Source organism: Numida meleagris, chromosome 1 (assembly GCF_002078875.1).
Source record: "Numida meleagris isolate 19003 breed g44 Domestic line chromosome 1, NumMel1.0, whole genome shotgun sequence".
NCBI lineage: Eukaryota > Metazoa > Chordata > Aves > Galliformes > Numididae > Numida > Numida meleagris.
In genome coordinates this window covers 111272822-111294343 of record NC_034409.1, presented here as the reverse complement: position 1 = coordinate 111294343, position 21522 = coordinate 111272822, and the positions used below count along the sequence as shown (strand labels likewise).

The 21522-nt window shown below is 40.5% G+C and overlaps 2 protein-coding genes across 2 annotated transcripts in view; both read left to right on the top strand.

Moving 5' to 3' along the window:
• LANCL3 (LanC like 3) overlaps positions 1–19492 on the top strand; it is a 34646-nt gene extending 15154 nt beyond the window's left edge. The window contains exons 2-5 of the mRNA XM_021407940.1: positions 9443–9566; positions 10180–10377; positions 12221–12428; positions 12685–19492. Of these exons, the coding sequence (XP_021263615.1) occupies positions 9443–9566; positions 10180–10377; positions 12221–12428; positions 12685–12844 (690 nt within the window). The 3' untranslated portion in view covers positions 12845–19492. The remainder of the gene's footprint in view (positions 1–9442; positions 9567–10179; positions 10378–12220; positions 12429–12684) is intronic.
• The window catches only part of XK (X-linked Kx blood group), a 16395-nt gene continuing 15283 nt past the window's right edge, over positions 20411–21522 (top strand). The window contains exon 1 of the mRNA XM_021407910.1: positions 20411–21281. Coding sequence (XP_021263585.1) covers positions 20611–21281 — 671 coding nt within the window. The 5' untranslated portion in view covers positions 20411–20610. The remainder of the gene's footprint in view (positions 21282–21522) is intronic.

The following is a 21522-nucleotide window of genomic DNA, read 5'->3' as shown; positions in this document are numbered from 1 at the left end:
AACACAGAGCATTGCAATTGGGAACATGTAACTGAGGGTGCAACTGTGTTCTCTTTCTTGAACCTTAATTTGAAACAAATGAATAAAAGAATATTATTGTGTTCTTCTGTGCTTCTTTAGATCACCTCTGTAAATTTAGCACAGTAACAAGCCATAAAGTCTTCTATGGGTAATTTGCCAAATGCTGCTGTCTGTAGCAGAATTCATTAGCAATAAGTGCTACTGGTTGTGAGTCAGGAGCAAAATAGTGTTGTGGTTGGGGTAGAAGGGTATGAAATGGAGGGCTCTGCTTTAGTAGCTCTGACCTCTGAGCTACTAACCTCTCCCATTATTTTATTTTATTTTTCTTTGGACACTTCTGCCATGATAAGTTGAAGAGGCAGATACGTTTTCTCATTTCATTCACTAAACCTGTGCATATGCTCACTTTCGTAAAAGGAGGGAATCTGGACATTTGGAAATGAAGCCTAAAGGCATTGGAGGTAGACTGGGAATTCTTGTATGAGGAAGATAAGAGAACTGTATGATGATGAAAGATGAAGAATTCACTGTCTTTAACATAAAGAGAAAAAAAAAAAGGCTGTTTAATAATTTATAGAATTAAGTCTCTGTCTTCCTGTGTTTCAGATGTACCCAGCATATTTTGTGAGTTGCAAGCATGTAAACAACATGATACCCAGCAGCATGCTTCGTATTCCTAAATAACTGGATGTACAGTTTCTTACTTGTAATATTTGATTAGTTCAAAAGTGATAAACTATTTTTGACAGGTGCATTCCAGGCCCAAAGTACTGTAATCCTACAGAAGCATTTTCCCCCTGGAAAACAGTGGAAATTTGACCTGTGCACTATAATCATAGCTGCATCTGTGAACCGTGACCTAACATGACAGCTCAAGTAGCAAATGAATCCCCGTTGTTCAACTGAGTATTGAGTAAGAGCAGATAGGTGTACTGACCAGTTTATGTATCCACTTTGATGCTGGGTATGTAAGCTGCACTCTTTCATTTTATTGCTAGGTTTCATTTCCTTAAACAAAGCATTTGCCATAGCTTTACAGCAGGAGTGTAAAGCTCTGCCCTAAAAAAATGCAAACCATTTTTTGTTAATTCGAGCATCAGTGGAGTGGTGACTCATGCCTCGGCTGAAATTTTTTAAGTATCTTCCATTTAGATACAATAGAATGTGCATTGTCCTGCTTGCCACAGGAAGCAGTCTCCTTGAGAATATTTGTTGACACAAAGCAAAATTTCAGGAATTCCAGGGAGAACTGCTACTTATATGAATAGCTTTATTCCATGGAGACATAGATTGTACATAACTGTGAACTTAAGAGAAAAGAAATATGTAATTTTTTTCATTGCATGTAAGTCACACACTACACATTGGTGTGGAGCAGTGAACAATAGCGTATATTCTGGTTACTTTCTTCCAAACTGACAAAAAGGAGATCAGGATCAAATCTCTTAAGAGTTAAGGGGTTGCTCAGCTTTATTTATTAGGTTTCACTAATCACCTTTTACAAGCCAGGTCAGCATTTTACTCTGTCAAGTAAGCTGTATTCTTGTAGTCACAGTGTTTAAAGGCTGCCTCAGGCAAAATTATTATCAGTCTCAACACACTGCAAGCCTGCCCGTTGATTTTATTGGTAAGACGTGGAACCACAACAATTTAGAATAATAATTGCATGGCATAGAAAACCTAGTTTATTGACCTGTTTGCTACATGAGTTATTGAATTCCATTCTTGGGGTCATGAAATTACTCCATTCTTCTTTCTTTCTGTGTTAGATATGAGGTGAAACTTGTAAAACTTCCAGCATTCCTTACCAAGAATAACACCCCTCAAGTCAAGACTGATTAAGGTTCATGAGGACTTCGATATTAAAAGCAATATGAGTAACGTTATAGGTGAAATGACTTTGATAAAATGAAAAAAAAAAATATTGCATGAAGCTGCAAAGCCTCTTTTCCTTTTCTGTCATCCTGAGTGATAAAGACGACTATATTGCTTATGATGAATTGAACATATTTAGAGAGATTGTTGAGAAACTAGTTATCAGTTTTCCTCTGTCCCCATCCAATAATTTTTGTTTATTACTTACATAGTTTCTTCCAGTGTAAACTTTTGTTTTAATTCCTCTTCTGGTCAATCTTACATGAGCAATGTAATTACTGTTGGTGAAAATAGTGAAGCTTTAATGATGTATACAATTGCAGCATGGAAATGGCATTTATGATCATCATAGAACCATGGAATGGCTTGGGTTGGAAGGGACCTTAAATATCATCTAGTTCCAACACCCTCTGCCATAGGCAGTGTTGCCAACCAGTTGAGATCAAGTCCTGCACATCTCATGTTGACATGCAGATTTGTACAAACACCAACAACTTCTTTTTCCAAAGAGAGGTTTGCCTACGCTGGCACAGCAAACAAGAGCGCCCAATGACTTGCATCATTTCTGAGTGCAGACAAGAAGAACTGCCAAGGTTACTGCAGTGTTTGGGGAGGCTCTCTCTTCCAAGCTTTAATCTTTTGGAAAGGCTGTCTTGTGAATTCTGTCTCCTACTGCTCTGGAGCAGTAAGCACAGGCATTGTTCTGATGCTTCTGTGTAGGTTACATGCATCAACCAATTCGAGCACCAGGACAGCTCTGCTACAACACAAAATATCAGTGGAACAACTGAAGGCATGGATTGACTTTCAATGAACCAGCAAACCTGCTGCTAAGGGGAAGTAAGCTGATCCAAAATACATGTGTAGAGCAGATGCTCCTTTCATACCAGTGTAAAAAATGGGTTAGCATCCTGGCACAGCACAGCTACAACACAGTGGGCAGCTTGTTCCTCAAGACCGAGTGTGAGGTGCCCAGCTTGGAAGATGTTTATACTCATAATGCAGAATTGTCAGGAACACTTACCTCAAGAACAGACAGATAGACCTCCCATCAGGATATAACAGCTCACTGCTGCATTTTTGGCATAAGTTAACTACAGGACTCGTGTGGATGTACATTATGACTGAGACTAAACACAGCCAAAGGATTCCCCACTGATGAAGAGGATTTTACATAAATAATCTTCCTCCTTCCTGTGTGGGGGAGCACAGATGGAAGGAAAGCAGTATCCGTGGAGTACTGATCTCTGATTCATTTGCAGTTGTGAAGCTGCTCTGATGCCTGGAGGAGGAGGCTTGACACAGAGGTGCACCAACAAAGGATTTGGATGGCAGAAAGATGACCATTGATACATCTATTGTGGCCACATCTCAAGGTCTCTATCGCCAAAATGTCTCAGAATCACCAGATGGTTGAGATTCGAAGGGACCTCTTGGTCCATTTGGTTCAACCCCTGCTCAAGCAGGGACACCCAGAGCAGAGTGCCTGGAACTGTGTCCAGGCAGCTTTTGAACTGGGTGCTGTGCCTCCCCGCTCTCTTGAAGCGAAGGGGGTGATGGTGACTTTCTGTTTCTTTCCCAAGATCTACGAAAGCTGTTATATTAGAAGTAGCTAGCAGTATCCAGCCAGCAACTGGTGCATTCATCAACTGAGAGGGAGATAGGAAAGAGGAACAGCGTGTAAACAGAGAGACTGATGTTTTTCCCCTCTTGTTATTGACCTGGGATAGAGTTTGAGGAAAGGCTGGTTGCTGTTTTTCCTTGAGTCTCTCTAGGGTTTACCTCGAGACAATGAATAACAATGCTTATTCCATTTGACCAACTGTGAAGCAGCACCAGCTGCTCCCAGGCAGCCAGCTACGTACAGCAATAGTGGTACTCTATCCTTTTTTGCAATGCTTCATTGGCAGCAATATCTGAAAATTTGCCTTTCTAAAGGAGAGGTTTAATTGCAGAATATGATTGTTTTAGTGCTATACAGTCCTGACAAGTGAGACCCATGGAATTCTTTTTTACTCTGTTAGTGATAATAAAAGTGATGAATTGTCTTTTCCAATATTCTGATTCATGCACCCACATAACAGGGTAGGACTGATGTTGTTTCCATGCTGCTGATGAAAACGAGACTCAAAGAAATGAAAACTGACACGTTAACCAAATGCAGCAATGGGGTCTGTAGGGGAGGCTCTTTAACTCAAGATTGTAGTCAAGTACCATTGGAAATGAATAGGCATAATCTTATTAATGCCAAGCCTACTCACAGTGCCATGGAGTTCTGTTAACATGAGAAATTTAGGAAAGTGTGCTCTCTAGAAAGTTCTTTTCTTGATCATGTTATGGCACAAAACTTGCTGCATTAGCAACATCGGTACTTCAGGAACTAATCTTATATCTAATCTCTCTCAAAAAATAATTTCAGGACATTTAATTTTAAAAAGGTGGGGTTTTTTTTTTTGTTTGTTTGTTTTAGTGTACCTGACTCTGCCTATAGGGCATGCAGCTAGCTGTACAGCTGGAGCTGGGTTTCCCAGCTTACTGCAGCAGATGTGCATCAGTCAAACTGGAACAACACTATGGAGAGGCAGCTCCTGTGTCTTTGTACCTGCTACTGTTCTGTGGCATCATAGTGTCATCTGAAAGAAAAATCTGGCAGTGACACTGCATGGAAAGGCCCCTGAACAATCTCAAGCCTGTCTTCGGTAGAAAAAGATCAAGCTCAGTAAGTGAACTTAAACAACATGCAGAGCAGTAAGTTGTCATTAAAATACCCGGTTGACTCCAGCACCTTTCTGCTCCAGTCAGCTGTCCTGCCAAATAGAAATGCGTATCCTTGAAAGGCTTTTTTGAGTATTATTACTAATTCACAAGCTCCCTCTGCTGGACTTCCAGAAGATGAGACTGGTGGCAAAGCTCCTGTCAGCTTGTTTTTAGACTGAATCAATTTCTTGAACTTATTTTTGACACTTTCTGTAGCATCTGAAGAAGCACACGATCAGATTCATGTAAATGGCTTTTTAAAAGTGTGACAGAGAGAGGATTGATGGGTTAGATATGTACTCAAAAATTTTACATGCACAGAAGAAGGCTTTTGCCATAATAACGAAAGGGTACAAGTTACCTCCTAAAAGTACTGATGCATCCATAAGGAGATAATGATGCTTGGTGTTCAGTAATGCCTTCTATCTCACACATACAGGAAAGACCACTGAGAAAATAAATATACATCGGTGAATCAAAAGTTTACTGTCCTCAAATATACTCAATACAGTTTGCAGTTTTATGAAGATTTTCAAAAAGCCTATCATGAGCTCAGGGGTTTGTACCAAGCATTCAGAAGGATGATAAAGTGCAGAAGATGTTCTTGTAATCAGAAACAATGAAAAACTGGTTCTGCTGCTGCTTTCTGCTGTGTTCTCAAGGTCAAGGTTTCTGTCCACAGTTTTTGAAACACATATCTAGGGCGCAGCACTGTCTTAGTCAGTATATTAGTAAATCTCTCTTAGTAGATTAAATAGAGCTGTGGAGTTATTTACTTCCAGCTAAATCTCAGGTTGAGAAAGACCTCTAACAACAAAAAGAGCACGATACTCTGTGGTTGTTCTAGACGTAGCCTTTCCTTGCTGAGTTTTCACATGGATTTACTGAATAAAGTACCTGGCTTAAGTCATTCACATATTTGTGGAGTGCATTAACAGAGGAATGCATGCTGTCTGCACTGACACAAGAGAAAAGCAGAGACTATGGAAGCAATCACAGTGGCACTGGTGACTCTAAGTAGAGCTCCAGGGCATAGACAATGCAGTACATATACTGAGTATCAGTACTGCTCAGTTCTTGCGCTGAAAGTAAAAGGTGAATGGAAATGCACTGTCACTGCTGTGAATGGAGGTTGTTTTTTTTTTTTTTAACAGCAGCCAGCATCGCTGTGCAATGATGTAAAACAGAAAGGAAAGAACTCCACCAACATGCTGATACGGAAATTGCAGGTGAAATGTAGAATACTTCTGCAAATGTATTTCAAACTGTGATCTGGTGAGGAAACTGAAATGAACACCTCTAATGTGACAGAATGGATTTAAATGTCTTTAAAAATACAAAAAGAGTTAGCTGACATATTAAGCCATCAGCAGGGTGTGTCTCAGTGTCAGTAGTCTTTTGGCTGAATATTGACGTAATAAAGAATAATTCTACCTACTCTGCAATATGTGCATAGTAAATGCCATGCAAGTTTATAAAAAGTATAGCTTGAGAAGCTTGATTTTTTTTCTGGGCGGCACATTCTCATGTTGGTGTTATTCTTCATTAAAGCATCATCCAGGTTTTGCCAGAGGATGTGACAGCAATGACAGCAATATGCAGTTTATCCTTTAAAGACTTTGGGAAGATCAGTCTGTTTCTTTGCTGTCTCTAATATTAGTTCAGTAATTCCCAGGGGCAAGTTGGCATTGTGACTACACTGAAATGAAAATGTACTTTGTAGCATCACAGTTAAACCATCTGTGGTTACGATCCGTGTATTCTCTGATGGCTGTTGTGGTGACGTTTGTAGCTGTTTTTAGAGATGCTGTGAGGGAGCACACAGAGACTACCCACAGTTTTTGTTTTGTGGCAAGATGAAAGAAGTCTTGAGGAACTTTTAACACATATTTAGTTGAAAGAGAATGTAGCAAGCCGGTGGAGATCTTAAATATGATACCGGATCATAAAGACCTTTGCAAGACCACTAGTAATTATTATGAGAGTCTATTCTCAGTTAATCATTTCCTAGGATAAGGAACAAATGCAAATCTGTCATATTTAAGTGTTTTGAAAAACAGCAGCGCTGCCTGCAATGCCTGTGGATTGAGGTGCTTGGGAAGAGGTATTTGGAGTCAGCACAAAAATGTTCCTATTCAGTTCTTAGTACACATCTCCCACCTATCTCATGCTTACAGGACAGTCCGAGTGGCCAGAGACAGAGGGTTGCTTTCAAGATGAATGGATTATTTTTTTCTCCATTTTCTCTTCAGCCATGTGATTTCTATCATCCATTCTAATCGTGATTCTCAATAATCAGTTTGTATCTTGCTTTGCATATGGGCTCTTTTTTTCATTCTGAAAAAGCAGTGATGTTATAATGCCAGCCAACGGGGTATACTGTGAGTATACACATATGTAATCATAGTGCTTAAGCATTCTTCTTTTTACACTTACCTTTTATTAAAAAATGGTGAGTGATGCAGTTCTTACTAGGTGAGATATTTTACGCAGCATTGTGCAGTGCTGGATTTGGGTAGAAGTTGAAATCCGTTTACAAACTGCAATCAGCAGTTTGAAATGGTCTTTAATTCAATTTAAAATTAAATGTGCTGAACATAAAAATAAGTTGATCAAACACAGTTTATATTGAAATCCAGCTCATTTATTACAATTGCACGGAGAAAATGAACTGATCTCAGTGTCTCTAATCAGCATGCTTTTGCCTTCCAGAATGACAATAAGGAGATCTTAGCCTCCAGTTTTCTTTTTCAAGGGTTACCTTACTAATCCTTTTACAAAGTACAGGATTTGGAGGATTAGGTCTCAAAGTGCAAGACTAAATCAGAACTCAGGAGGGAATGTGGTGTGTCTCGCAGTGTCTGTGATCTACTCATTTGTTTAGGATTTAAGCCATTATTAAATTCAGTGAAGCTGAAACAATTAATCTTAAAATGACTGGAAATGGGTGAAGTCTCCAGATGTTAACAGCTTATTTACTTCTACTGCAGTAACATTAAAGAACACTAAGCAAGATCAGAATGGGGTTCTTCTCCATGTTGTACAAATATAGATAAACAAGATTTTTCAGACATTATTTCTCAGCCAAGTTCTAATTGCCATTAATTATCCACAGTGTCTTTTACTTGCCAAACAAAAGTATACAGTTTTATAACAAATGTTGCCTCCAAATTTAATGCAAATGGCATTTTTTGAACTTAAATAATTAATTGTGAGTCCACTGATAATAAAAATTACAGCAAAAGCAAACGTGTTCATAACCATTTTAGATGCATTAAGTTGATAATCTCAACTTTAGGATTATTATCTATCTTGTCTTTTCAAGGGTATTTCTGTGGCTTTTTTCTTTTTTCTGCCTCATTTTACTTTTCATTTTTTTCTTTCCCAATACTCTTTTCATAAGTCAATATGTATTTTTGCAAAACACAGCTGCCGTACAGGCTTTCCCCTAAAGCCAAAATGCTACAGCAGCTGAATGATGTTAATGACCTCAGTGCTGTCAAGAATGTACAGAGGGACATGCAAATGATTGCAGTGAATTACGTATCATTAGCGCTGTAGTAAAGTGCTGCAGAAGAGATTCCTCACTGAACACTTCGAGTCAGTAACTTGGAAAAGTTCATCATTGGTGAAATATATAACTGCTGAGCGAGGCATTTCTTAGCACTCCATTAAAACAAAGGCAGTGTTGACCTGTTTGTAATGACAAAGCCCTGTAAAGTAGCTGGCCATTTCTGTTAGCATTTCTGTGAAGTAAGAAAGGGTGATTCTTTAGTAAGATGTTTCTGAACCTACATATGTACTGTTGATTTTCAGTAGTTTCGTACCCTCTTCCTTGCTTCCTCTTTTTTCATTGTTTAAAGCACAATCTGTCTCGCTCTGTATTTCCCAGTGAAGCCTGCAATATTTACTTCTCTAGGTCTGCTTTCCTTTGCCTTCTCATTCTGTCCCTTCCTCCAGTTCTTGAATCTTGCCTAGTGCTTGTCGTCTGCTTCCATCAGGCTGAAGTACCTCTGCGGAGAGAAGGCAGTGGCTCTTAGTGGGCCTCTTTTCACCTCATCTGTGTACTGCATCCAGGTCTGGGCCCCCAGTGCAGGAAAGGTGTGGAGCTGTTGGAGAGGGTCCAGAGGAGGGCCACAAAGATGATAAGAGGGCTGGAGCACCTCTCCTACAAAGACAGGCTGAGGGAGCTGCACTTGTTCAGCCTGGAGAAGAGAAGGCTGCGAGGAGACCTCGTTGCAGCCTTCCAGTATCTAAAATGGGATTATAAAAAGGAGATTCAACTTTTTACAAGGGTAGATAGTGATAGGACAAGGGGGAATGGTTTTAAATTCAAGGAGGGAAGGTTTAGATTGGACATCAGGGGAGAGTTCTTCACAGAGAGAGTGGTGAGGTGCTGGAACAGGCTGTCCAGAGGCAGTGGACGCTCTGTCCCTGGAGGTGTTCAACATCATGTTGGATTGGGCCCTGAGGAACCTGGTCTAGTACCAGATCTGGAGGTTGTTGGCCCTGTCTGTGGCAGAGGGGTTGGAACTTGATGATCATTCTGTGATTCTATGACCTAAGGTTTGACTTTTGCTTTCCTGAGATGGGATGAAACTCTATTTTGGAGAAACATTATGTAAAAGTACCGTGTTATGTGAGGAGCTCTTAATAGGAAAGTACCTTACAGCATGCTCAGAAGATTAAAGGCAGTACTGTGTCTTGTGCACAGGGAAAAAGCAGAGTCCCAAAAACTGTCTAAAATTATTACAGTATTCTTGCTGTTTGTTTTGATATTTCTATTTAGGTGCTGACCCCAGCACAAATAAAATCAATTTGCCTGGCCATTCTGGAATCAGGAAAGCAGTATGCAGTAAAGAAGAGGAAACCGTTCCCACTCATGTATTCCTACTATGGAACAGAGTATCTTGGTGAGTAAAACACACCAACTGCTTTGACAGTGATGCAGTGCATAGATGCCAAGACAGTATATGATGCAGAAATAAAATATATAAAGTTTGCAGTGTGGGATTTCTCCTGAGTAAGCTGAGACCTTTTCCTTTCCTAAAAGTAGTGTTTCTTATTCACGCTCCAAAAATACACTTGAGAAAAGTGTTTAATTACCATTATTGTAAGATAGGATAATTGAACCTTTAAACTTTTCAGTCTGGTTCCAGTTTGCTTTGAGTTGCGATTGAGGTTATTTCTCTTCAGGTGTGTCTCTGCAGGTATATCAGCTGTGTCTAACAAGGCACAGTCAGCTCCAGTTGGAAGGAAGTGTAGCAGCAAATATTCAAGCAGATAGCACAGTTAAGAGTGTGCTTTCCCACTTAGCTTGCGGAGCTGGCAAAAAACAGAAGCAGTAACAGAAGCATTGTGTCGTGCACCTGAAGTGTTTTCATTCCAAGCACTGTTGTAACGTGCCTGAAGAAGACCAAAGACCCATGCACTTGACAATGAAATAAGTCCCCAAAGAAAGATCCAGGGGGATGGAGGTGGGACCTACACCTCCCCTCTCCTTTTGACTGTTGCTGTTCTTTACAGGTGCAGCACATGGGCTTTCATCAATCCTTCAGATGTTACTTTCCTATTTTGAGTACCTGCAGCCAGCAGATCAGGAGCTTGTTTGGCAGAGTGTCGACTTTCTCATGGACCAAGAACAGAATAGCAACTGGCCTCCTGAGCTCGGGGAGACAATCGAGCGGGAAAACGAGCTTGTTCACTGGTGTCACGGAGCTCCAGGTTCTTTTCCCACTGATGCTATGCATGGCCAGATGTTTTCCTACGTTTGGTGATTCCACGTAGAAGATAATCTTAGGTTAAATTTTGAGATTTTATTAGATGCAGGTGAACTATTTATTCTGGCAGTTAAAAATATTTTATTTATTGTCAAAGCAGCTGGAAGGACAGGCATATTTCCTACTTTATAAGCATTTGTGATCGAAGCTAAAAGACTTCTGGGGATCTCGAATACACAGATACAGGCACATGTGTAAGTTTTTAGAAGGCATTCAGAAGAGTTTTTCCCTCTCATCAGAATCAAAGGTTAAGCCTGTGCATATTACACAGACATACATTAATTTGACCAGAATATTTTTGTGTGAAGGAGAGTTTGTACTAGCAAGAGGCATTTTTTTTTAAACACATCCCTATACAACTGCTTTTAAGAGAGAAAGAGAACACTTTGCTTGGGCTCATGAGTTAAGGCTGATGTCTGTCAGTTCAGAATCTGGTCCAATACCCTAGCAATTTGAGCAAGGAATGCTGTGTGTTGAAATTGCTCTTGCACCCACTGGCAGAATTATATTGCTTACCAGTCCTGTTGGTTTTGTAATATGAACCTAGAAGGTTACAGAGGAGCTGACTTCTATTCAAGAATGGCCATGAGCACTGAGCCATTACTTTTCAAGTTTTTCTATTTAAACTGCAAAAAGTACATCATAATTAATATCCCTCAAATGTGCTTTCTGCTGGTGCGTTATCTTTTTGTTGATATGATGAAGGAGCAAGCTTGTTGCTCTTGCACTCTAGTGAAGTGACATGAAAACAGCTTTTGCTTATCAAGCTTTTTTTTATTTTTAAGGGAAAAAAAGTTACTTCTGTGGCATGGCTGGCCTAGTGAGGAAATATGCAGGGAAGATGCCCTTCCTGTTTCAGTATCTTGAAATTTTTGACATGGGTTTAATAATTAGTGGAGAGATGCAGTGAGACTCAGCCAAGGTGACAAAATCACAAAGGGCGTAGAGAAGTTACTTCAGAAGACATTTACAGATGTCTAAATTCATTAATTGCTATCGTTCTTTCCCAGAAAATCCTGTATCCTATCATTGTTCATAGGCAGTGCAGCACACATAGCTTATAAGAACACTCTCCAGCTACGTTGGTGTGTGTTACATTCAGACCACAAGTGAGCTATTCAAAATATTCCCTTACTTAGTTGCTTGATTTGGTCATACGTATTCTTTTAAGGTTACCATGAACTGAGCAGTGCCATGCTCTCTTGAAGATTATGATTAATTTATTTGAATCTCCTCAAAAAATAAGTTGAATAGCTATTTTTAAAAAAGAAGTTAGTATTCATAACTGTTCTTAACTAGAATAAAGTATGTGGCCTACTGAAAAGAAGACAAGATTATTCTCTAATTCGGTGAAAAATTGTACCTATTGCCAACACAATTATATTGCCCATCTTGCCCATCCTTGTGTTTCTGTCAGTGTAAAGAGGAGAAGTAGCTGGGAACTTGAAATGAGCAGAACACAGTGCTGAGTGTTTACTATTTTAAAGACAGAAATGTGACTGCTGTTTTAAATTGTTAAAGGACTGGGCATATTGGAGTAAAATTGAAAAGATTGAAAGTGGTGTTGTCACAGGGAGTGTCAAAGTGTGTCTTAATATGTTTTGTAGCCTACTAGATACTCTCCCCGTCATATGTAGACATGTAACATAAACACGTGTAGAGCATGAGACTGCACGTTTATTATGTCAATCTATTATATATTTATGTATTAATCTTTGTTTTGTTGTGTGTTCTATGAAAGCCTTGGCCTGCTTATTACAAAAGACTCTTCACTGCTGCTTTCCTAGGCATTGCATATCTGTTTGCCAAAGCGTACCTGGTTTCCAAGAAGCCTCAGTACCTGGACACTTGTATCCGCTGCGGAGAGCTAACCTGGCAGAAAGGCCTGCTGAAGAAGGGACCTGGAATATGCCATGGGGTGGCTGGTAGTGCTTATGTGTTCCTGCTGCTCTATAGGCTCACTGGAAACTCAAAATACATCTACAGGGCTCAAAGGTTAGCATTCCTAACGTTCTGGATACAGGGTCACACCAGAAAGTCTCAAGAACATTGACAAAGCTGCTTAGGCCTGCGATTGCAGGGAGAGGTGCCTGAGCTCCCTCAGCTGCCTCCCTGCCTGCAGCCCGGGATTCTGGCTGTGCGGGAGCCGGGTGGGAAGGAACGGCCTTCCGGGATTTCCTATTTCTGTGATTTACTCTACATGTTTAAAATGATAATAATAATAGTAGTAATCTTTTCTTCTGTTCCTTAGGTTTGCTGAGTTCTTATTTACAGAGGAATTTAAAGCTGGTTCCCGGGCATTAGAAAGTGTATATAGTCTGTATGAAGGCTTCTCGGGGACTGTGTGTTTCCTGACTGACTTGCTGCAGCCCAACCAAGCCGAGTTTCCTCTCTTCAGTGTCTTCGTCTAGAGAACAACATCCTTCAGGGCCGCATCCCTGTGGCGACGGGAGAGGGCACCTGTGGTTTCACCTATTTGTGAGAGGCTATTTCCAAAACAAGCCAGTGGTACCACTAATGCTAGCCTTAATGTAGCTGGGAGGAAGGTGAAAGTAAATACACTTGGGTTTTGGGTAAGGGAAGCATGTGAGCAAAAAAAAAAAAAAAAAAAAAGAGTCAGTTAAAAAAAGGGGAAGGGGTTGAATCTGATGGGGTAGATATTTATCTGTAAAGAAGTACAATATATTTAAGTGATAGAGAAAGAGGCATTATCAAGCTTCTAATTTGGTGGCTACACAGGAGAAAAGACAAGCTAGAATTACAGGGACATGCGAAGAAGAAACAAAGTGATACATCCAGGATGTTTTAAAAAGAAACCTGCAAAAGCAAGTCTTTATGCAGTGATGCACTTACCAGGGAGGGTGTTGCAGACATGTCACTACGCTGCACAAAGGCAAAATCTGGGATTTTGTACCTAAACCATGTTTACTAGTACTAGTACCGTGTATTAGAAATAGCTGTATTCTAGAGCTCTTTTCATGTGTATATAAGGATAGTTCTGTAGATAGCTATTTATGCAGCCCGCAGTTTCAAAGGACCATTTCATTGAGTTTCATGTGTGTAAATGAGAACTGAATTTGGCCCTTCTTTTCGGAGCTCAGTCTGTGGTGAGGAGCTGGTCTCCTCACTGATTCACCCTAACGGTGGCACTCTTACCAATACTTTCCCTTCTGCAGGGATAATTAGTGCCCCCATGGAGGAGACTTGGATTGAAAAGTTGCATAGTGAAGACACCACCTGCAGATGCTTCTTCACAGTACAGCATTGCTAGAATAGGTATTGTTCAGTCGTACAAAAGCTTCCTTCAAAAATTAATTACCTATAGCAGCATTTCTGAACAATAACATACGTAGTTCAGAGAACAGAAAAACTGTTTTTGTGATGAATTGTTCATTCCAAACCCTGCAAACTGAATGCAAACCTCTGATGGCGTACTGAGCTTAAGAAAAACCTGATAGGAAAACTCAAAATTGCTGCTTCTCCCGGTGAACAAAACGATGTATGTGCCCAAATGATTTGTAGCTATAGAAATAAATGGTCTCCTCAACACTAGTTGCACTAGCACTTAAGGTTGCAATTATACTGTTTCATATATATTATATTTATGAAATTATAACTAAAGAAAATGCTAACATAGATTTGTAGTAGAAAAACTATAAAAACAATACCTATATTTAAAAATCTTTACTATTTTTATTTATTTTTATTTATATGGGAATAATGTAATGCAGTTACCTTTTAGGACAGATTGGGAAGGCTAGTATGTCTAAACTTTGCAGTTAGAGTGAAAAAAACTGACCTGTATGCACTGCCAAACATTGCAGTCTCTTCCTGCAGTCTCAGCTGGAGAAGATTACAATTTCTTTATATTTAATGCCTAATGGATTAAAGTTCCCATTTGATTTCAGTGGCTTGATCAGGCTGTAAGATAGAGCCAAGTCTTGCAATCCTTCCACATTTTAGTACACTAATTCCATTCCTAATCATGCCACTCTTACTAACAACAAGATGACTTGCATTATTATGAGCTGCAGATTAGGATTTCTGCTATTTGCCTTGCACTGTGCAGCTCTAATTAATTTCTTAATGGTAGAAGTAACCACATTTCTTTGATGACAAAATGAATGCAGTTCTATATCTGCTTATCAAGTATTTGGGAATTTTTTAATGAATGTTAAAATTCAATATACAGATGTTATAATTTGTGGGATAAATGGTCTTTTAAGAAAGCCATTAATGGCACTTACTTCATCACTGTGAGCAGTGAGATGCATACACATAGGAGTGTGTATTTCATAGAGGGGTTTACATGTGAGGCTTAACCTAGAATGGAAAATCCTTGTGCTCTGCCCAGCCATGTTTAAATGCACCTTAGATAAGCAGTGCAGATCCTAAGCCCTTTAGGATTCTTATCTAGTTTCTTACTGTAAAGCAGATGGATAATCTATTTTATAGCTGAAACCTTTTTTAACAAGTTATTAAGGAAGGTAACACTTGGCCTGTCCACTCTTCCCCTGTGATCATTAATTTGTCAGTCTTCATTTGTCAGGTAGGTTACTCAGATTCCATCTACTGTAAGACAGAGAAATGGGTTCTGCCGTGATTGGGCTCAAGCAGTTGCAATCCTACATTTATTGCCAATTATTTTATTTACAGATGCAAACATAAAAAGGCCTAGTGTTCTGATAACCACACAGTCAAAAAACTAAACCTAAACTTAAGCCTTAACAGAATCTATGCCTATCAGCACAGCAAGCATGACCTCCAGATTTTGTTCCCAGTGCCTGCTTTTTAATTACCACTAAGCCACAGCATTTAACTGCATCCAGTTAGGTTTTTGGGTTTTGGTTTTTTTTTTCTCAGGAGAGGCTTGGAGAAGGAAACCTTTGCCAAAACCTCAATACATCTAGAGCACAATAAATAAATAAATACAGCAATTCAGACCTTGACCAAGTCATGAATGCTGATATTGCAATGTATACCACAGGTGTTAAAATTTACCATTTACCATAACGATACATCTCTTTGTAGAATTAATTCTTTCAGATTTAGATTCAGATCATTTATGATATAAATAATAGTAACAAAGCCACTTGGTCTCACGGGATACATCCTGTAAAACCTTGGAATAGATGTAGTAGATGGAGCTGGTTCTTACAGTTTTGTTGCTTTTCTTATCTGACCTGGCTGGGCTGAGGGGGAGACGGGATGTGCTGCGGTCACAGCTTCTGAACACAGTGTCCCTATACCCCAGGGCTCTTCTGAAATTGCCAGTCATTAAATGGATATGGACATGGGTTTTCATCTTTTAATACTCTTAATCTTCAACTTCTTTTTTTTTTTTTTTTTTTTTTTTTTTTTTTTTTTTTTTTTTTACTTTTTATTGTTTACATAAATGCTGTTGCAACCTTAATTTGTTGCAATTAAGACATGGATAGGAAAGCACCCTGACTAGAGCCATCGGCACTTGTAGTGTGATAAAAAAAATAAGGTCCTTTGTGTTCCCTCCTTATTGCTTGGGGAAATCAATTACGTGTCCTTAGCTAGATATTCTCAGCTGGATGCTATTTCCTCCTGCTCCAGAATCAAAGCTAGGAGACGAAAGATCGTATTCCTGAACAGATTCTGCCACAGCGCTGTGACAAGTTACCAGAAACTTGAGAAGCCTCTTTCAAAGTGTAAAACACAAGTTACCAAGTCACCTTTGCACATCAGTCTCTCTACCTTGTTACATTTCTAAAGTGTAGGCAATAGGATTTTAAGTGATGTAATAGTATTTCTGATTATGCTGTTAAAGCCAAGAGGATTCATTGTGTGGGTATTGGTGCTTATTTGTGATGTGCATGTGTTTGTGTGGTGCTGTCTGTGAGTAAAGCTGTAGATTACATACCAGTTTAAGGAGCTATATACTAATCATGACTTTCGGTACATCATCCATAGCTTACTGTGATAGAACAATTTTGAAGGAAATTAGATCTGTGATGTCAAGATTTAGTGATATTAGGATTCATAGAGCCACATGCAATACGTTTCAGCAATAGTACAGTTCTAACAAATAGATCTTAACTTTTTCCTGCCATTCACAACTTCTCAGCATGACAGTATTCCTATTTTGTGCCACTGCTTTCAGTATCTGCATTGTTTGCACCATTGCTTCTTTCAGTTTCCCCACCTTTCTTTCCCAGTCTGTGAATAACTCTGGAAGGCTGAACAAGCAGCCCACGCCTTTGTTCTTGAAAATTAAATCAATTACTTTGCTGACGGGGAGTGTTCCACTTATTTGCATTACATTACTTTTAGACTCCCAGGTGGTCTTTTTCTCACTGTCTTGGCCATTTCCCACCTACTGAGGAAAAATCATTATACTGTAGAATAAGTTTCATTGATGATAGGCATCATTAAGTAAAACAAAAGAGGAGTGTGTTCACTTCTCGGGTATCTCAATTCTACTGACAATCAGAAATAAGTGGAATGACTGAGCATCTCAAAACATGCATTTAAATAGTTCTGGGAAATGCACAAATGAATGCAAGTAAAGTGATCACCATCGTTGCTACTCAGTGAAATTAAGTAATGCCACTTTGATGTTCTAGTAATAATTATATCAACATACAGACAATATGACAAATATATTGAATAGTTGTTTTTTTAATTTTATCAGTATTTAGTGGTCTTTTCCAAACTTAATGATTCTATTATTCTATGATTCTATGAAAAAAAAAATAGAGGTAGGTATCTGATGTATTCAGAAACATACAGGTGCAATGTGCTTAAATGAAAACTGTCACGAGCAATCAGTCTTTTTTACTTACAGCATTATCAGCCTATACAGTTATAGCATCTGCCAACATACTGCATGTTTTATGAAAACAGAGAACAATTCTAGCATATGCATGCATTTTGAGGATATATCCTTGTTACTTCTTTGGAAATTTTGACCTGTAAGATCCATGGACAGAGCGCATCTTCGAGGTCTACCAAATAAATCTCAGGTGCAGTAATCTTCTCCTACATAGACTGAATATTCACTGACACGAGTGCATATTGTCATCTGTAGGAAGTAGTACATCAGGGGTAAGAATTGTTCTGTGGATTGTAAAGAGCAATCTTCCTGTCAAGAAGTACACAGGTGAGCAATTGCTGGCTAGCAGCAATCTTGCAATTGCTCTGAGAAGACATCCGAGTTTATATAATTATGTCCTGGATTAAATAGCAAGCAGCATAAAGCCAAATTAAAAATAAATAAGAAAATGACCAAAAATCACATTACTGGGGGAACGACATACTTCAAAGCCATAATCCAAAAATGCTCAGGGCCCAAAACAATACATCAATTTAAGGATGCGAACAGGCATTTTCCAAGAGAATAGCACAGTTTGATTCATTGCACAGACAGAGGTACAGTATGCACTGTACTTAACAGGTGGCTATAGCTGCCTTCATTGCCATTGTAGCAAAGTTACCATATGCTGAAAAAAATCTGCCTATGAAGGAATTGCCTGTAGCTTAGCCTACTGCCTACTCCTATCACTTAATAGAATAAAAGTAATGTACACTATGGATGCTTAAACAGTTAACAAAACACCCGGAAAACCAACATGCACAAACTTTTTGTCTTGTCTTTCACATATTAAATTTTCTGATAAACCTGTATTGTCATTGGCATCACTGTCTGTCCTATATATATTTAAGAAATCATGCTCTGGAAAAAAAATCAATCCATAAATAGCAATCTGTCTGAAAATACATAAGACAGTATTTATCTTTAATGTGTACAGGGAAGTCTTTTGATATGGCTCATTGTGTGACTCAAAGAGAAGGTGGAGGCATTTAGGTCAAGCACAGAAATACCAACAAGAATGGTAGAAAATTCCTTAAAAACTTACTTTGCCTAGTGGTAAAATGGTATTTGAATGAAAGATACTTTATAATGCAGTGATACTTGTCAACAGCACTGCATGTCTTTACATAACCAGGCTGGACAGAGCTTTGGGGAACCAGGTCTCGTTGGAGGTGTCCCTGCCCAAGGCAGGGTTGGAACGAGGCAGTCTTTAAGGCTCCTTCCAACCCAAACCTTCTATCATTCATGCATACTACCCAGAAAATCTTATGTAGAAATCCTGAAGTTAATTATATCCTGTAAGTGAACAGAAAACAAATCCTATTCAAATATTTATTTCTATTTCATACAGAAGAGAAAGGCTGCCTGACCTGAAATTGAGCTCTGCTTTTGTCTTCATTACCATGGCCACACAAGAGGAGAAAGTTTTCTAACAAAGGTGTAATTTTGCCACTGATTTGACCTCATGCTCTCATGTTAGGGACCAGATATGCAACCTGCTGATGTCAGTGGTGAATCTCCATTTGATTTCAGTCATGCAGGGTTATGTCCTTCCATATGTGTGAAATTGGGGCAAAACTGCATCATTCTGGGCCCCAAATCTGCAAATTTTTCTCAATACAAGTACCATGAGATTACTGATACTTGCTCATATGTGAAGAGGAAAGCTGGCATATACAGGGTCTTACCTGAGAGCAATTTTATACCCATTTTTGCTCAAAATGTCTGCCATATGCATGAATGCCAATACCAATAAAAAGTACAGGGAACTTACATGGCATTACTAATAAAGAGTGTTACTTTACGTCCAGTTTATATTGATAACACTTGACTATTCAATATATTCCACTATTCAGTGTTGATTTCTTGAGTACATGCTACACCCTAGAGTCATGTCTCAGTGGAACAGCTATTCGCAGCCATACTGTTGTACAGTCCCTTTAGAATCAAGATTGATTTGATTCTTTAGAAATGCACCTTATTATTTAAAAGCAGGACCCCTGCTCTTCTAATGTTTTAAACACTGTGATCTTACAGAATGTGTTTATTGTATTAGTTTTGTATTGTAGATTATGATAGAATATAGATTTTATAGCTTTTTAAAAGCAGTGATAATACTAAGCTTCATAGTGGCAGAACAAACTGTGTATATCCATGAAATTAATATTAAAGCTGTGATTATATTTTGCCTTAAATAAAAGCCTAACCTTGAACAGTATGATTTTGCATTGGATTGGTTAATTCTCTATCTTCTGTAGTGATGGCAAATTTTCTTTCTGAAGCAATAGTGACTCAGAGCTCCAAGGCTTTCAGCAGTGCTGTGTTATCAATGGTACTATCATTCCTCTGAGAATGAGGTAAAGCATTCAGGCTGCAGGTATGGATTCATCTGAGCTATCCCATGGTAGTGTCACAGGAGTTAACAGAAGACAGGCTGCTTTTGGCCTGAAGGTTAAAGCCTGTCACTTTGCTGTTTATTTTCACTTAGCTTCTATCCCATTACATGGAATGCACATGACTGGTGGCCTCTCCAGAAAACTCCTCCATTCCCAGTAAGGAGCATTCGAGCATTTAAATTATACAATCATAGAACTGCTTGAGTTCTAAGGGACCCTTAAAAGCCATCTAGTCCAACTCCCCGCAGTGAACAGGGACACCTACAGCTACATAAGGTTGCTCAGAGCCCTGTCCAGCCTCACCTCGAGTGTCTCCAGGGACAGGATATCCATCACCTCTCTGGGCAACCTGTACTAGTGCGTCACCACCCTTATTGTAAAAAACTTCTTCCATATATCCAATCTAAATCTCCCCTCTTTTAGTTTGAAACTCCATGTCCCATCACCACAGACCCTGCTAAAGAGTCTGTTCCCTTCTTTCTTATATCCCCCCTTTAGATACTGAAAGGCTGCTCTCAGGTCTCCCTGCAGCCTTCTCTTCTTCAGGCTGAACAGCCCCAGCTGTCAGCCTGTCCTCGTAGGGGAGCTGTTCCGTCCCTTGGATCACCCTTTAAATCACCCAGGCTCACCGCTAACAAGGTTTCTCCTTTCTCACCATCAGCTGAGCCCAAAAGAGCTGAGCGATGGGGCTTCATATTTACCAGTGCAAAGGGATTTCAAGAAATGTCTCAAACAAAAATTTTATTAGCACTTTTTCAATAAATCTGGGGACAAACTCAGTAGCATTAAGGAATATTAGCTGGCACGCACACATAGCCATTAGCGTTGTCTCAATAATAAGCTAACAGCATCTCAGACTCCAGATTTTGCCTTTCCTATGTACTTCTACTAGTTCCCAGGTCTCTGGCAGATCTGCAGTTACCTGTGAGCAGGCAGTGAGATGCAGGATCCGGGAGGGAGGCACCAGAGCCAGCTGGGCACAAACCAAATGCCTGCACCGAGGCAGAGGGAAGCGGCAGTGACTGAAAGACCAACGCAGGCACCATCTGCCAGCCCAGCGGGACGCCTCAGCTTCGTATGGTGCCCGGGACTCAGACTGAGGGTGACACAGAGAGACTGCAAAGGCTTCTCCTGCCCTCAGGCTCACCTAGTCGGGCTCGGGTGGAGAGGGCACCCACCCTCCTCCAGCGCCCAGCGCGCTGGGCCAGGCCGCGCCTCGGCAGCCCCAGCCCCCGCCCCCCTCCGACTGCGGGCGGCGGCTGCGGGCCTCGCTGCTCCCTCTACTGGGCGCCGCCGGCACCCGGTTGGGCGCTCCGGGCCGCGGGGCGTGAGGCGGCTGCGGGGAGAACGCGCGCGGCGGGCGGCGATGAAATTCCCGGGCTCCGTCCTCATCAGCCTCGTCCTCTTTGTGGCCGAGACGGCGACCGCGCTGTGCCTGAGCGCCGCGTACCGGGCGGCGGGGGACCGCATGTGGCAGTGGCTGACGCTGCTCTTCGCCCTGCTGCCCTGCGCGCTGGTGCAACTCAGCCTGGTCTTCATCCACCGCGACGTGAGCCGCGACCGGCCGCTGGTGCTGCTGCTGCACCTGCTGCAGCTGGGGCCGCTCGTCAGGTCGGTGAGTGCCCCGCGGCCGCGTCTGCCCGGGGCTGCGAATGTGTGTGTGTGTATTTTCCTTATTTCTGTTCTTAATGTCCTGAGGCAGAGGGGCGCGGTGTTGCTGATCTTCAGTGAGCACTTAGCGGTGGGGGAAAATAGGTTAACTCCCTTCCGAGAGGCTGGTGGCAGCTCCTCCCCACAGAGCCTTATAGTGTGCCCCTTCTTTCCTCCCTTCTTTCCTCCCTTCTTTCCTCCC